Source organism: Macrosteles quadrilineatus, unplaced genomic scaffold, assembly GCF_028750875.1.
Source record: "Macrosteles quadrilineatus isolate MER2022 unplaced genomic scaffold, UCM_ALF_1.0 Scaffold_2__2_contigs__length_208266976, whole genome shotgun sequence".
NCBI lineage: Eukaryota > Metazoa > Arthropoda > Insecta > Hemiptera > Cicadellidae > Macrosteles > Macrosteles quadrilineatus.
Window position 1 is genome coordinate 52,672,004 of NW_026542595.1, and position 16,531 is coordinate 52,688,534.

Genomic DNA, 16,531 nt, shown 5'->3' on the forward strand with positions numbered 1-16,531 from the left:
AAGATTAATTTCTGCAGTACAGGGCTATGGTATGTTGTACGACTTGTCGCACAAAGACTACTACAATATAGTGATGAAGGATTCCGCGTGGGAGGAAATATCTACAAATCTGAATGAAGATTGTAAGTAATATGTGTTACCATACAGTAGTTTGTACATATATATAAACAGTAGTTTGTACCAGTTGGCAACTTTACAACAGAGACAAACATCACAACAAAACACGAACATAACCTCACACATTGACACATTCTTTGCACTGCGTCAAAATAGATTGTCAGAGGTGAATGACCGCTTATCTCAGAACAGCTGGTCTCGTGTAGTATTATTATTAAAATGTAGTACTATTTATTATACTGTACTTGTTTAAGTTGCTTACTTATTAAGTTCTCGTTCTTAAATCACGATGCATTAAGGCTTATCCCAAGAGTACATAATACAGTGTATTAATTAAGTAATGAAACTATTCATTACTTTTAAAACCCAAAATAGATAGAAACATTTTGTTTGTGGCATTGGCATTTTCACTCTTATCTTTAAATAATGTAGATAATTTTATATAATAAAAATATTATTATATCACATACTATTAAATTGGGTTTGATAACAAAATTTTTTTTGTATATTGAGTGAAACCATTAAAACAATAGTAGAACAATCAGCACAATTTATTAAGATATATATCTTATATTTATATAATATATCTGTACAAATTTACAATTTTTATCTCTAATATATAAAATTCTCGTGTCACAGTGTTTGTCTGCAAACTCCTCCGGAACGACTTCACCGATCGTTATGAAATTTGGTGTGTAAATTCTGTAGGTATGCGAATCGGACGTAAACTATTTCCCGTTTCAAAATTCTTAAAAGGGCTCCCCCCCAGTGGATCTGGAGTTTCCCATGTTAACCTTATGAGAAATGGAATTAATGAATCTTAACAGCTGTTTCAATTAAACAAGTTGGTTCTGTTCTATGATGTTCAATAGCATTAAAGTTACAAGGATTACCAACAGGGTGCAGCACTATTATTTCTTTTACATTTATGACAACAGCTAATTTGCAACCAAAAGGTGAGTGAGCGTAGCGAACGAACTTCAACCTAAAGGTGAGTGAGCGTAGCGAACGAGCTCCAACCCAAAGGTGAGTGAGCGTAGCGAACGAACTTCAACCAGGACGTGATTGAGCGATGCGAACGAGATCATCTTGAAAATTAAACGTAACGGTACTTTCTTTCCATCGGTCTGTCTTAGGGGAAACCTATAACCAACTTAGGCGATACGAAGTTCGCCGGGTCAGCTAGTATTATTATAATAATTTTGCAATTACTCTCTGTGTTTACATTTCCTTCATGTTGCTCTGTTCGCACGTCGTAGTTGCTCTGTGTCTTTACACGTTCTTCCTGCCTTTGTTGATCATATCGTCCTGCCACGACACTTTGCCTTGCACAGAGTTGAAGTATTTCTTAAACCCATCCCTGATTTCAAATGCTTCTAAAGATGCGTTTCCCCCTGTCCTTCTTAGTGGTCGCAATCCGTGGAACTCTTCATTAAGTTCCAGTTCACCAGGCCTCTATAGATTTGCCTCGTCACCTCGTAAAAAATTGTGAAGACATGTTGTTGCTAGAACTATGATATCTACGTGATCAGGTTTTACTTGGAGTTTCTGGGAGTACACTCTGAACTTTTTTGCCAATATTCCAAAACCACTCTCCACCACGCGTCTACCACGACTATGCCTGTAATTGTATACCTTGTTCTCTGTGTTATTGATCAGTCGTGGGCCAGGGAACGGCCGCATGATATTCATGTGCAGGGGAAACGCCTCATCGGCAAGCATGACATGGGGAAGTACAATGCTTGAGCCACCCAGGGCTTTAGCTGGAGGCAAGTCAAGAAGACCATTATGGAGAGATTTTCCTATTTGAGACTCTTTGAAGATTCCACCATCACTATTTTTACCATAAGTGCCAACGTCCACAGTAATAAAATTGCAATTGGCATCGACCAAAGCCAGCAATACTATGCTGAATCCTTTTTTGTAATTAAAAAACATTGATCCACTATTACCTGGTTTCTCAATGACGACATGTTTTCCGTCGATAGCTCCAATGGCATTTGGATATTGCCATGTTTCATTAAATGTTTCACTAATCTTCTCCCACTTGTTTTTGTCAGGCTTGGGCATAACCACCGGTGACAGCTTTTCCCAAATTACTCTGCAAGTGCTGTGTACAATGTTAGCAACTGTTGACTCGCCCATTCTGTAACTGAATGCTACAGACCTGTACGTGCCAGCGTGTCCAAGGAACCTGCAATAGAACGTATTTTTAAAATCATATATAAGTAATATTATAGATGGTAAATTTTTAAAATTGACATTTAGGGCAGACCAGAACTACAAGTAACACGGGTGGTTATAGTCCAGTCAAGGAATGAGGTGTAGAGTGCGTGAGCAGGTAACTAAGCGATTCCTTCAGAAACTTGTTCAGGGGGCTTAGGGTGTTAACATACCAAAAGTCCTGACTCCTAGGAGGTGAGCCAGGGGGTGGAGGGGGGAAAAGGGGGGGGAGAAAGGTACGCATTTTGGGTTTTTTAATTATATCTCGAAAACTATCAACTTTTTGTATACTATAGTAAACTATAAAATTGAAGAAGATTAAATTTTCTACAAGAAAAGTATATAATGTGTTTATTTTGGTTCAACAGATTACGAGTTATAACTTATTTAATTGATATCTTATTAAAATCTCCTTCCATAAGAAATACATGTAAATTAGTATGCGAAATGGGGCGAATCATATCCGCCCAAAGGAAATATAAATGATATTCTGGAAATCTTGACAAAATTTCCAGTAATTTGACACTTTAATCATTAAAATTGATCCAAAATTAAGGCGTGGGCGAGGTAACAAAATGTCGAGTTTTGGTGTTTTTTTATTGGAAATATAAAAAAAAACCTTAAATCATCCCATTTTTAAACGCTCACCCTCGCTTTAATTTTTGACAAAATTTCATGATTAAAGTGTCAAATTACTGGAAATTTTGTCAAGATTTCCAGAATATCAGTTATATTTCCTTTGGGCGGATAGGATTCGCCCCATTTCGCATACTAATTTACATGTATTTCTTATGGAAGGAGTATTTTAATAAGATATCAATTAAATAAGTTATAACTCGTAATCTGTTGAACCAAAATAAACACATTATATACTTTTCTTGTAGAAAATTTAATCTTCTTCAATTTTATAATTTACTATAGTATACAAAAAGTTGATAGTTTTCGAGATATAATCAAAAAACCTAAAATGCGTACCTTTCTCCCCCCCTTTTACCCCCCTCCACCCCCTGGCTCACCACCTAGGAGTCAGGACTTTTGGTATGTTAACACCCTAAGCCCCCTGAACAAGTTTCTTAAGGAATCACTTAGTTACCTGCTCACGCACTCTACACCTACTTTTGGATCATTCATTGACTGGACTATTACTAACTTATCGAATTTGGACTTCCATAACAATAATGATTTGTTTTATTTTTAGGTGCACTAATAAAGAAAAGGTGGAACAACCTTAGGGATAGTTATAGGAAAGCATTAGCGAAAAAGAAAACAAAGAGCGGGCAGGCAAACAAAAACATCAAACCCTGGAAGTATGAAGACCAAATGTCTTTCCTTAATGACCACATGTCTGATAAACGACCGCAGATTAGTAATATAGAGTATGCAGACGATAATGAAACTGAAGTAGGAGACTATGACGCGGAAAAAACAGCGGAACACTTGTCTGATGTCTCAGAAACCGAGCAATCTTCGACACTAAATCCACCAAAGAGACATGCATCCAGTTCCCGTGTGGTTCGGAAAAAAACCAAGAACCAACGAGTACCAGTCAAGTGGCCGGTGTACTAGAGAATTATTTTCCAAAAAAAAAAAAACACTCTACAAACACAACTTCAGATTATCTTACATCATTCTTTAAATCTGCCGAAGATACCGTAAGAACATTTACACCTTTTTTGCAAGTTGAAATAAAATCTAAAATATCGTCCTTATTGTCAGAATATGAAATGAAAAATCTCATTCAAGCCGAACATATTCCATGGTCTACTGGCACACGAACGACATCCTCGTCCTTACGCACAACCCCCTCACCAATGTTACCATCACTAACTGGAGAGCAGACCCCCGGAGAGATTCAACATTATTCCCGTGTCTTACATTAGTACTAACATTAGTCTAACATTAGTCCCGAGCCATGGTACCCCTCAATCTACAAGTTCAATGTACAATCGCACGATGGACATAAATACAGACCAATATAATGTTGCTCATGGATCAAACTTGCAGACCCAGATGCCCCATCAGCCAAATAATGTATCCTCAATTAACCAAGGGAACTTCAACACAGACTTTTCTTCAATTACTTACAGAAAAATGTAACAACTATGTTAAAGTGAACTAATCATATATTATCCAATCATATAAAATCATATAAAATCCAAATCTATTTATTTTTTAGTCCCGGTAGACTACACGGCTAAGCAAATAAATTATATTTTACATGTTCGTTAGAGTTAATTTGATCACAAGTTATTCTAGGCTACAGTGTAAACATTGTAGGTGGGCTAACCAATAAATACGGTATGCAAAAGACCTAGGCCCAATCTATGCTTAGTATGAAATATACAGATTGATAATTTAATAATGTAATGTTTATATTAAGTTATACAATGCCAATCAAACGCACATGAACCTAACAAAACTCTTTAATTATAACAATACTCTTACCTTGTACAAAGTTTTCGCCGTTTTGGAAAAGGAATGAATTCATCTTCACTGTCGTCATCATTTGGTATCGGTAGGTATTCTTCGCCACTATCATTATTTTCTGATGATATACTACCATCAGATATGTCGTCAATCAACTTATTTATTGCATAATCATCCATTTAGGTTGCTCATAAGAAACACAATACAACAGTAAGAAAACATAACCTCAATAGTGACAACAACAACTCTTTCTCAGCTGATGTTGCAGATAGAACTCTCTGGTTCTCAGGTTTGCCAACTTTTGCAGATGGAACTATATTTCCCTGCTCATAAATCATAAACTATTCAGAGTTTCGTTTTGGAAATATTAAATAATTATAGAAATATGCTTTAAGAGTATATTAATGCAAAAAAATGAAAAATAACAAAAATTGCAGATGGAACCCTCTGGTTCTCACGTCTCGAAATGTATCCTCAATTAACCAAGGGAACTTCAACACAGACTTTTCTTCAATTACTTACAGAAAAATGTAACAACTATGTTAAAGTGAACTAATCATATATTATAATGATATGTGACACTTTCTGTTTTCCCCATTATCATATCTCTCATCAAGAGATATTTATATAACTTGATGTAATTTTTTTAGTACATTTATGTAACTTGTAATAAACCATGATTTTCAATGTAGTTAAAAATAAAGTTATTCATTAATGTGGGTTGTTAGTCATTCAATACGGTGATTACATTTATGTTGGTCCAATCATTGGAAAAATTCGAAATAATGCAGCAACCTGTGTTTTATAAATTTTAATTGCTTTTAATGGTCAATTTTTATGAAACTTTTTTTCTAGGTGTTCCTTGGGACGGAGATAACATTTATCTAAGTCTCAACATTGAGAAAATTAAAAATATATCGCAACAACCTGTGTTTTATAAATTATCTCTTGTATATATATACTTTCCAATACGAAGATTACATTTATCTTGGTCCCAAAATTATGAAAACTTAAAAAATCGCAGCAACCTGTGTTTTATTAATTTGATTTGCGTTTTATGAAGCTTGAGTACTAAAAAGGATTTTGCTTTTCTTGACATGTGTAGGAATTGACTTTAAAAATAATTGTTATAATACTTGTTACTAATCTTACCTTAAGGTAACCGCCAATCGCTCCTCTGGTGATATGCTTCTTCTAAAACGTGTATCACATCTTTTTATTTCAGGTTCAATAATATGTAGCAGCTCCAAAAACTTTTCGTAACTCATACGAAAATATCTAAAGAATCTTGCGTTGTCGTTTTTTAATCTTGGGAAAAGAGTATGATACTCTCCCTCACTATCCCGTGCGACATTAATACTGTGCACCCAAAGTGTCCTCCTTTTTCTCCTGTTTTTTTGGGCCTTCTCGTCCTCTTCCGCAGCAAGTGCTAATGCTACTATAGCAGTTTCTTCATCACTACTACTAGAACCCATCGCACAATCGCATCGCACTGAACAAGAAGACACAAAGCATACATGCAGCCAATGCCGCTGTCTGTCGACTACTAGGTTGGCGCTCAAAAAACGCCTGAGCTGAGCGGACTGACCGGACGTAGTGTGTGGGAAAACTGCCGGACCTGAGCGGTCTGACCTGATCTGCCTGAGCTGGTCTGCCGTAGTGTGCGACAAGCCTAAAGGTCGGGTCAAGTGGAGTTCATGGCCGGAAATCGCATCAAAAAGGTTCATCCGTTACACAATGGCGGTAGTCCAAAGTTATTGTGAAATATACCTGCACAGGCCTTAGTATTGGTAAATAATCATAGTCAACATTAGCCGGGAAATCTGAAAACCGGTTAAATTTGTTTTGAAGATTGAATAAACTTTTTCTTTGAGCTATTTGACTTTAAAATACAATTTCAGCTCTCAAGCTAATGTTTAATACGAGTAAGGCCTGTGCAGGTATTTTCCGCAAGAACTTTGGACTGCCGCCATTTTGTAACGGATGAACCTTTTGATACGCAGTTTCCGGCAATGAACTCCACTTGACCAGACCTTTAAAATTATGTGCATATCAACCTATGCTTACATTAAAGATTACGTACCTTACCTACTCCTCATGGGCCGTTCTCTGGTGAAGGTGAAAAAATGGTAATGCTTGCAAAAAGTAACTTTTATACATGTAAGTTAATGTGAAAGGTTTGAATTTTCTAACAAATTTATTTAAAAATATATTAAGCCGTTTCCAGACTTTTTTGTCACCCTGTATAGGTACGGTATAGATGAGCGTAGCATTTCCTCTTGATCAGCTGTAAATACTGACAAACTATTGTATTTTGAATAATGCTGTTTTGATATTTAGATACAATGGTATAGGAAAGATTAAGAATTGCCGAAATCTCTTGCTGCAGCACGGATTGTATGGTCATCGTTCAATATTAATTTAACAGCTGTTTTGATTTTTTCGGATGTTATGTTTTCTGTATGTTTTCTTTTTCCAAACTCGTTGAAATCATGCTCAGTTAGCTGAAACCAAACTACTTTTAATAGATTTGTTTAACCCTTTCTTTCCCAATTCTTTTTTTTAGAAAAAAATATATAGCCTATTTTGGGGTATAATTTTTTTTATGATTGTTAAGTTTAGGCCGAAAGAACTCATTTCACTAAATTTCACAAAAAGATTGCAATCTTTTTTCTGTTGATTATTGTTATAAGTTACTATGGTCATTGTAAGAACGTTGTAAAATTTATAATAATTAACAAAATACTTCCTTATTCCCACTGTGCATTTTAGTCAACAGTTTAATATTTTTGTCAATTTGCAAGTATTTCCCATAGTATACTATGATAAAAAAATATTGTATTTGTTATTTGAAATTGAATAAAACTGTTTTCTAATATTAGGGTGGCATACAAACAACAAAACCCCATAAATTTGTTTTAAAATTTTAATAAAAGAACACTAACAAACACCAATGTGCATGTTCAAAAGCATTTCAAAAGTAGGCTAGTCCCACAGGACACACTCAGCATTGTGAAACTCTAAGAAACACTTATTGTCTTTTGTACGGCATACATGTATTTGAGCACTTGGAACATCTTGCCCTGTTGTCAGACATCTCTGGCCAATGCCCAACATTATCATACCTCAGTTCTTCTAGTGGTAGTAGCCTCTTCGGCCCTTTTTTTTGTTTTAGGCGGAATTCGATTTGGTCTTCCTACTCTCTTAGACTGCTCAGTTCATTTAGTTGGCAACTACGGCGACATTCTCACACCAGTACAAAATGCGCATATAGCCTCTTTTGCCCCTTATATCCATCCGGTAGAGCGCTATAAGCATACCAAAAAGGTACACCCCCCCATTGAGGTATTGTATACTTGGACATGTGCTGGGCGTGGTACATCTATTCCGGCTAAATCTGTTTTTGACCATCTTTGGCATATTGCTATTGGTTCTACATCAACGTTTGATGTCATTATTGTAATTGTAATGGCTTATTGTCAAGCCATGTTATTGCAAGGAGGATGCTTTTCACATCAACTGCCGAGTCGTATGCACCCCGTCCACGTTCCTCTAAAGCCTCTTTGTCAAGAAGGGGCACTGTCAGGTCGAATGACTCCTGTCCCCCAGATTCCTTTATCTTTTAAAATTGTGAACAAGGGAAGTGAGGTAACCAATTGTCTGTAATATACCTTATGGTTTTGGTTGTGTGGAAGGTCTTCACAGAGGTGCAGTACAATGTCTCCTGAAAAGCCGATTTGGTAATCTTCACATGTGTCCCTTCCTGTGTAGATAGCAAAATTATGCATCAAACCCCCTGACCCACATCGCATAAAACCCTTATAACCCCATTTTTTTTTTCTTCACGTACAACTTGAATTGGGATGTCCGTTTAAAAGGGATCATATGCTCATCAATTGACTGATGTTCATCGGCTGGTAAGGTTCGGCTTACTTCAACCATATGGTTGATTAGGGGACGAACTTTAAATAGTTTGTTTGACCCGGGAGTTCTGGTATTATTTTTCGCAATGTGAAAATTTCACCAGATTGCATAAAATCTATTCCTTGTTAGGGGAAACATGAAACTGTCTTGTTCAAAATTAATAGCTGAAGCTAACCATATGTGAGTATAATCTGTGACCTAGCCCAGACCTGAAAAAAACGTTTAAAAACTTATTGTATACTATAGTACACGTTGGGAAAGAAAGGGTCATCCAGAAAATTGATAAAATAAAAAAATAAATTATTTGAGAAAGAAACTATATTTCCACAGTTGGCCTTACTGGGCTACTAACTCAAATATTCTAGCTGAATAGATTGCAAAAATCATTAGGTTACAGTTAGGCTTACTAATAATAACCCTTTACTAAAACAGATCGACGCATATTGGATTAACACACACACACACACACACACACACGAGGCAAATGAAACTTTTTTTTAATATAGTAAGTTTTAGCATTTATTGTTCAAACTGTAATTCTAAAGTAGTAAACAATTAGGGAAAAAAATATCCACGGGCTTTAAAATGGCCAATATTGCTAATTTAAAGATTTTTCTAGTTACACCTACTCGTATATATTACAATTTGAGGAAAATGTATTTGGTTTTTTTTCTAAACTTAATTAGGCCCGTGAAACATCTTGGAAATTAGGGTAGTTTTCCTAATTTTCCTGTATGATAAACAGGCTGCATTTAGTTGGTATGCTTGACAGTTCATTCAATACTGCCTTTTTTATCGGGTGATAAACGGCAATAAGTCCAAGTTAAATCATATTAAGTTGAAAATAGCTTTAATGTATAAAATACAACAATTGGATGCGTATTACTGCTCATATGCATGATCCCACAATTAAATGCATAAAAACCAAATTAGGGAAATATTTAACATGAATGGGACTCCTGCAAGCACATAATTACAAATAATGTTCATAACTAAAAAAAAAAAAAAATTTGGTATGTTAGCACTTTTATATTGCATAATATGCAGAGAATTATGTAGATTCACACATTTTTCCCCTGTTATTGTGTACATTTTTTGCAACTTCCCTGAAAAAAATCATTGACAAACTTTACTTTTTAATATTGAAAACTAACGTTTTCTATTGCAACACTCAACTGCACATGTAAGCAAATGGAAATGAACCAGGCCATACAAACCATGTAACCATGTGAACCATGTATAACCAGCAAACGTACATACAATACAGGTTTAGATACAGGTTAACATACTTTACAGTTTAAGTGTAAGAAAGGGTCATGTGGCCCTAACTTTGCCTGTGTAAAAAATTGTTTTCTCATTTTATTTTTTACAATCATGTTCCATAAATAGAAAAAAATGTCTGCAAGGAATCTCAAAACAGCTGACGTCCCATTCCTCCCCACTCTCCCATGTATTTAAAACACGACTTTTTCAATTCATCAAGACTTGTATTCTCCCCAAAAAATGGTCCGCAACTCTCATTGAGTCGTAAATGTACACAAAACGTAAACCTACTCCACAACAATATACCAATTCATACAATACTATCCATTTTTTTAGATAATAGATTTTCTATTGTAAAGACAAATGTGACTTTTTAATTTGATTAAGTCTCTTGTTGGGTTGTACATGTTTTGACTTTAGAAACTTGAATTTTTTAAAGTCAATATTTAGAAAATACTGGTGAAAAATTTAGAAAATAATAGGTTAGATGGCCAACTTAATTAATGCACTATTAATTACATACAATATGGTACTTTTAAGGCAACATATTGAATGGACATCTTGGAGGTAAAACGCTCACCAAACAGCAATAAGAGAAGTTACAAAAGTTGGTAATCCACCACTGCGGCTCAAGGGGATTTCACTGAGCTCTCTTATTGTATAATAAAGAGGATATCGTTTGCGGCATTCCTATGAGGTCTTTGATTGAAACTTTAGCCTTTCTAGGGAACCCCTTGCAGTATTCAAACTTCTTATCTCTCCTTTCAGATTATTTCGATTGATATAGCTAGCTCATAATACTCGTACATATCCTTGTTTCACAGTATATAAGAATAACAATCCAGAACTTATTCTTTGTTTATTAGGTTCATCAGCACAAGTCCATGTATAATTTCAACTTTTAAATTTGAAATCAACCTATGTAAGGCTGAGTCAGTTTGTTTAAACTACTTTGAGGGTAAAAAATATTGTGCACATTCTTGCAAAGAGTTTTTCAGTAATTTAATATTGTATAATGCATATCAAGGTTGACATAAAAATTCAAGTATACTGTATTATGATATAGTTAACCCTGCTTATCAGCTCTCAAAATATCACCTCCGCCAGAGCTATTAGCGTTTTAATATTAGGCATTTTTAATTATTGAAAATTAGGATAGATCCCTACACGTTCATTACAAATTTAGTGAAAAACAAACAAATATTGAGCAATTGAGTTAACGGATATACAGGGTGGAACGAAGTTAGTGTTAAAAATTGTTATCTGTTAAACTACTAAGTATTGGTGACAAAATGGCACCAATTTAAGTTTCCATACCCTCACAGGTAGGGAATAACGGACAATTTAAGATTTTTTCAAAATATTTGTATTTGCTTACATAAAATGGCTATAAGTGCACTAAACATTGTTTTTATTCCAAATTCATTGTCATTTTTAGAATCCTTGTTAAATTTCCAATATTAATAGTACAAATTCGTTGAGATGAAACTTCTGTATAAGCCCTTATTTGGCAATGGAAGTTTGAATTTGTGATTTTTTAGAAAAAAATAATAACCTTTTCCAAAGTTTTTCTATACTACACTGGACTCTAGAGAGTGTCCATTATTACTAAAAACTTCGGCAGTTAATAACCTTTAAAATGATGTATAAACATCTACTGTTCGTTTGATTTGTCGTTCTCAAATTTAAGAGTTTTCTTTAAAAACACGGAATGGCTAATGTTTAATTTCCTGCAAAAAATATGTATTGGATTCAATGATATGGCAGCAGCTGCTTTAAAAATCATGTTTAAATGGGTAATATTGCAATTTTCAGAATCCTTGTAAAATCCCTAATATATTGAGGAATTGTTCGGATTAAAACCTCATGAACCTAGGTTTTGTGATGTATCTTCATTTAGGGTTTTTTTCTTTTTAAATGGCATAACTTAAATATCGTTTACGGTGTTAGTTCTATGGTACACTCAACCGATGTGCGAGATTGAATTAATGCAAAATACACAACTTGAACAATGATAACAATGATAAAGATGGGTCTTATGGTGTGATTTGCTGGCATGCCAGGTCGCCAGACCTCTATTCCACTGGACTTGTTTTGTGTGGCTAAGTGGAGTACTTGGACTCCTTATCTTTAGCGGAAGATAATAAGGAAATTTAAAACTGGATAATGAATGCAGATGTTCTAGTCAGAGGAACGTTGTAGTTTAATGTTACTGTTGGTGCCACTTGCAAAGAAAATTGGCTGTATATCAGGGAAAATAAAGAAGATTTTGAAAAAAAAACACAAGTAGTTGGTATCAAATATAAGGCAACTATTAAAACGTTAAGTAAGTAAGGAACAGTTATTTAAGTTTCGAATACTGTGTGTTTTAGAATTAACTTTTATTTTTTGTGTAAATAAGTTAAACTACGTATTTCTGAGGTTTTAACAATTATTTTAGTAAAGAAATATATCACTTGGCTGATTTTCATTAGCATGTGTCTAAGCACTACAATCTAATTGCTATAATTTACTTAGGTTAATTTTGGGTTTTCGGTAATTAAATTGACAACATTGTAAATTGTAGTATCTACATAATTTTAGAGGTTACTTCATTGGAAGTATTTGCTTATCTTTAGAAAATAATCTTAAGTTAAATGTGCCATGTGTGGGTTTAAACAATATTCATTGTATTCAAAAAATTAAATTAAATAAAAGTTAAACATGTTTTCACAAAACCTACGTTTATATGGATGTCAATCCTAATAGATCTTTAATATTCTTATAATAAATCTCACAAGGATTCTAAAAATTACAATAAACCCTATTCAAATATAATTGTTATTGTAGCTATTGCCATATTATTTAAGCAAATACATGTTATTTTAAAGGGAGGCGATTTTGGCCATTCCGTGTTTTTCAAAAGAAACTCTTAAATTTGAGAACGACAAATCAAACGAACAGTAGATGTTTATACGTCATTTTAAAGGTTATTAACTGCCGAAGTTTTTAGTAATATTTGACACTCTCTAGAGTCCAGTGTAGTATAGAAAAACTTTGGAAAAGGTTATTACTTTTTTCTAAAAAATCACAAATTCAAACTTCCATTGCCAAATAAGGGCTTATGCAGATGTTTCATCTCAACGAATTTGTTCTATTAATATTGGAAATTGAACAAGGATTCTCAAAATGACAATGAATTTGGAATAAAAACAATATTTAGTGCACTTATGGCCAATTTATGTAAGCAAATACAAATATTTTGAAAAAATCTTAAATTGTCCGTTATTCCCTACCTGTGAGGGTATGGAAACTTAAATTGGTGCCATTTTGTCACCAATACTTAGTAGTTTAACAGATAACATTTTTTAACACTAACTTCGTTCCACCCTGTATATATGCATACAGGGTGTCCCGTAAGTAAACAGCTAAACTCTGGGAAATGGTTCTACGGGTTTTATAAAGAGAAAATCAAGAATCAAATTTTTCCCAAAATTGCTCCGTTAACCAGATATTCGCCATTGTTTATTTTTTTTTACATCAACATTTGTAAATTTGCATTTTTTTCGATTATAATGCAATTTAGTATGTATGTTAAGGTTATTCAGACCCCCGTTAGAACAACAAATTCATCTTAATTCAATTACAAGTAACAGTTTTTCAATATAATCGTAGATACTTAATGGTTTTAAATGATATGCAAAGACATTATTGACTGGTTGCTTAAAAGCCGTTCATTAATAGAAATAGTAGTCCAGTTTGAGATATAATGGGCATAAAATAAAACATAAAAACACTAAGAAGAAAGATTCCCTGAAGTAAAAGAGATGTCAGATTCTGAAATACATGTCTTTCTCATTTGGACAGCTGCCCTCTCGGTTCAAATATTTTATTGAGAACAAGTTCTTTCAATTTTACTTTTCTAACATGGATCAAATGAGAATTATTTAGCTGTGCATAGTGTTGCGATATTTAAATGTTTAATTTTTAACAGTCTTAAACAAATGCACTCTTACTGGTATTGCTGAAGACACCATAAAATCAAATATTTTTATAATTTTATATGACTTACAAAAATAGCAAAAATTGTATAATATTTTAAGATCACTAACACTATTTTTGGGTACATTATCATTGTCGAAAAACATAAATTACGTGAAAGCTCATGACACTTTTAAGAAGTTTGTTTAATACTCATCCAATCTCGTTAAGTCATTTTTTCCATCCAATGCTAAAAACAGGTGGCCTCAATGATGATCCAATGTTCGTAGCAGTAACATCACATTCGATTGCAGTTACTAATCAAGTATAAATCACAGTTACTTTTTGCTTTGTAAGTAAAAATCGTGGCAATATTTGCAGGTACTGTGAAGAATTAATTTCATTTAATGCAAGTTTTTCTTCTTCAGGAAGACTTTCTTCGTTTTGCCAAGTGTTAAAAACATCACGGATCACCCACTCACCACAAAGTTGTTTGTCATTATAATCATAAAATATTTATATATTTATTTATAAATAGTTACACGATGTTCTCATATTATATTTGGTACATCGTCTTGACCATTGATCACGATATCTGTGTTCTTTCTAGGCATAATCTTCATTAAACATTGCATTTTTCCTGCGTTCTCGTTGGAGTAAATTTGTCAATAACACTGTTAAAGTCCACTTTGGAGGTCACGTCACATGCAGTGTATAACACAATTAGGCTGTTCAGTTTTCCCTCTCCCATAAAAGATCTCATTTCACTTATTATTCTGTTTAGAGCGGGAATTCATCTTTCTCTAGAACATCCTGTAATGGGAATAGTTAAAAAGATTCTTATGACAATTTCCAAGATCAGGAAAGAACTTTTCAATCATTATTGTTATTGTAAGCATAATATTCTTTGAAATATTTAAGGTTTTCGAGTTCTAAATTTATTTCTTAAATGTGTTACTGCTTCGTCTTCTGAGTCCTCATTTTCATCCGCAAATCGCCTCCGTGCTCTATTGAGTTGATATTTGACAATGTCCATATTACAAAGAGCTAATAGGTTCTTTTCGTGCTCTTCAAGTGAGTCTCTTTTGCTCTTTAAGGAAGTTTTAACGAATTGTAATTTTTTACCAGCAGAAAGAATGCCCAAACCCTCTTTTTGAAGGTTGTTTCTGGTATTATCTACTCTTTCCAATATATCATTTAAAACTATGGCAAAAATGCTTGTGACATGACGACGAACATACGAAATATGAAAACGTACGAAGTGGAGGCTACTACGGCTGTTTGCATACTGATGAATTTGAATCTTGAAGCGTAGGAAAACTCTAACACCAAGACCATTAGCATTGCCCACTGCCGCGACAGCCAAAACATACTTTAATTTTAGACAAAGCCTCAATAACTATTCTGGGTAGATACAATATTCATAAATATACATCTACCTAAACATTTATTTTGAGAAAAATACCTTTCTGGGAAATGGTTGTATTTACAAAAGTTCTCATAACATCCGAGGTGCGCACAACTTCGCTGTTGCAAGAAGCACCTCTTTCATTTTGGAAATTGTGTGCTTAGAGAACAATTTACTGGGTGTATTATTAATCCAAAGTCCCAAAATCATTTACTTATTATTAAAATTATTTATGAAATTACCAAACCCTTGGTATTTTATATTCCTAATTAAAAGCTAATACAAGTCAATCGTGAATATACTGATATAAAAGTGAATATACTGAAAATATTTTAATGCATAGCCCTGTCCTTCTCACCTGCTCGGTGGGACTACTATTCTGATGTTCAGCAGACCGTTCCAGTATTGGCCGATTACGAGTCCTGATAAAGATTTTTTGATGTATGGTCTGTCCCTGGGTCTTAGCAGTAGGTCGCGACCCATAGTTTGGGAAGCAAATGCTGTAGTAAATTAATACGGACATATTTTTTAACAAAAACATTATGGTGTAAATTCTCTGGTCCTTAAAGCATAGCTTTTGTGGAATGAAACTGAAAAAAATATGACTATTGGTTATATCATTTTATGAAAAAACAGTCACGCCTCGCTAAATTTCCTTCTACTTAAATTATTAGTTGATAAATAAGATTCGAAACAATATAGCGCATGTTATAATAAATACCCTCGCGCGCAGCAAACCTGCCGACTAAGCGAATTTCTATTTGTCTGAATTGATTTTAAATTAAATATATTGAAATAACATTAGGTGTAACGAGTACCTAGGTTTGCTGCTACAAGGAAACTAATAATGTGGGTTTTTAGTAAGATATTGATAGCTTAGTATAAAATTAATAAATTTGCCAAGTTTGATCAAATATCTATAAACAAGCAAATTGCAACATTTGACAATATTCTCCATAATAATAACATGGGAATTTAAAATTTACAATTTTTTAAATTTTTTCCGTTACCAATAATCGAACAAAAATACTTTTATATACTAAATTATTTGTTTTTTTAAGCTCTTTAAAAAGGTGTAAAGAGAAATTGGGAAATTTTGTGTTTTGAGGGTGAAAAGTGGGAAAACCCAATTTTTACCCCATAAAACCCCCCGTAAAGCCCCGTTACCATGGTCCGATCATGCTGGTTCGCGAACTCATTCAAGTTTGT

General features: G+C 33.9%; 1 protein-coding gene across 1 annotated transcript; it reads right to left on the minus strand.

Annotated features, from left to right (window-relative positions):
• Positions 1-1,389: 1,389 nt before the first annotated feature.
• LOC128984193 (uncharacterized) lies at positions 1,390-15,805 on the minus strand. The gene is made up of 3 exons (XM_054403489.1): positions 15,681-15,805; positions 1,657-2,311; positions 1,390-1,572 (listed from the first exon to the last, which is right to left on the minus strand). Exons 1-3 carry the CDS (start codon positions 15,803-15,805, stop codon positions 1,390-1,392), a joined length of 963 nt encoding a protein of 320 aa, XP_054259464.1.
• Between the last annotated feature and the right edge of the window lie 726 nt (positions 15,806-16,531).

Excerpts from the sequence above, each read along its gene's own strand:
- LOC128984193 (XM_054403489.1), bottom strand. The coding sequence starts at position 15,805 with ATGGGTCGCGACCTACTGCTAAGACCCAGGGACAGACCATACATCAAA. Across the intron at positions 2,312-15,680 it reads ATAGTAGTCCCACCGAGCAG|GTTCCTTGGACACGCTGGCA; the intron begins GTGAGAAGGACA and ends GTTCTATTGCAG. Across the intron at positions 1,573-1,656 it reads TGTACTCCCAGAAACTCCAA|AGGCCTGGTGAACTGGAACT; the intron begins GTAAAACCTGAT and ends GCAAATCTATAG.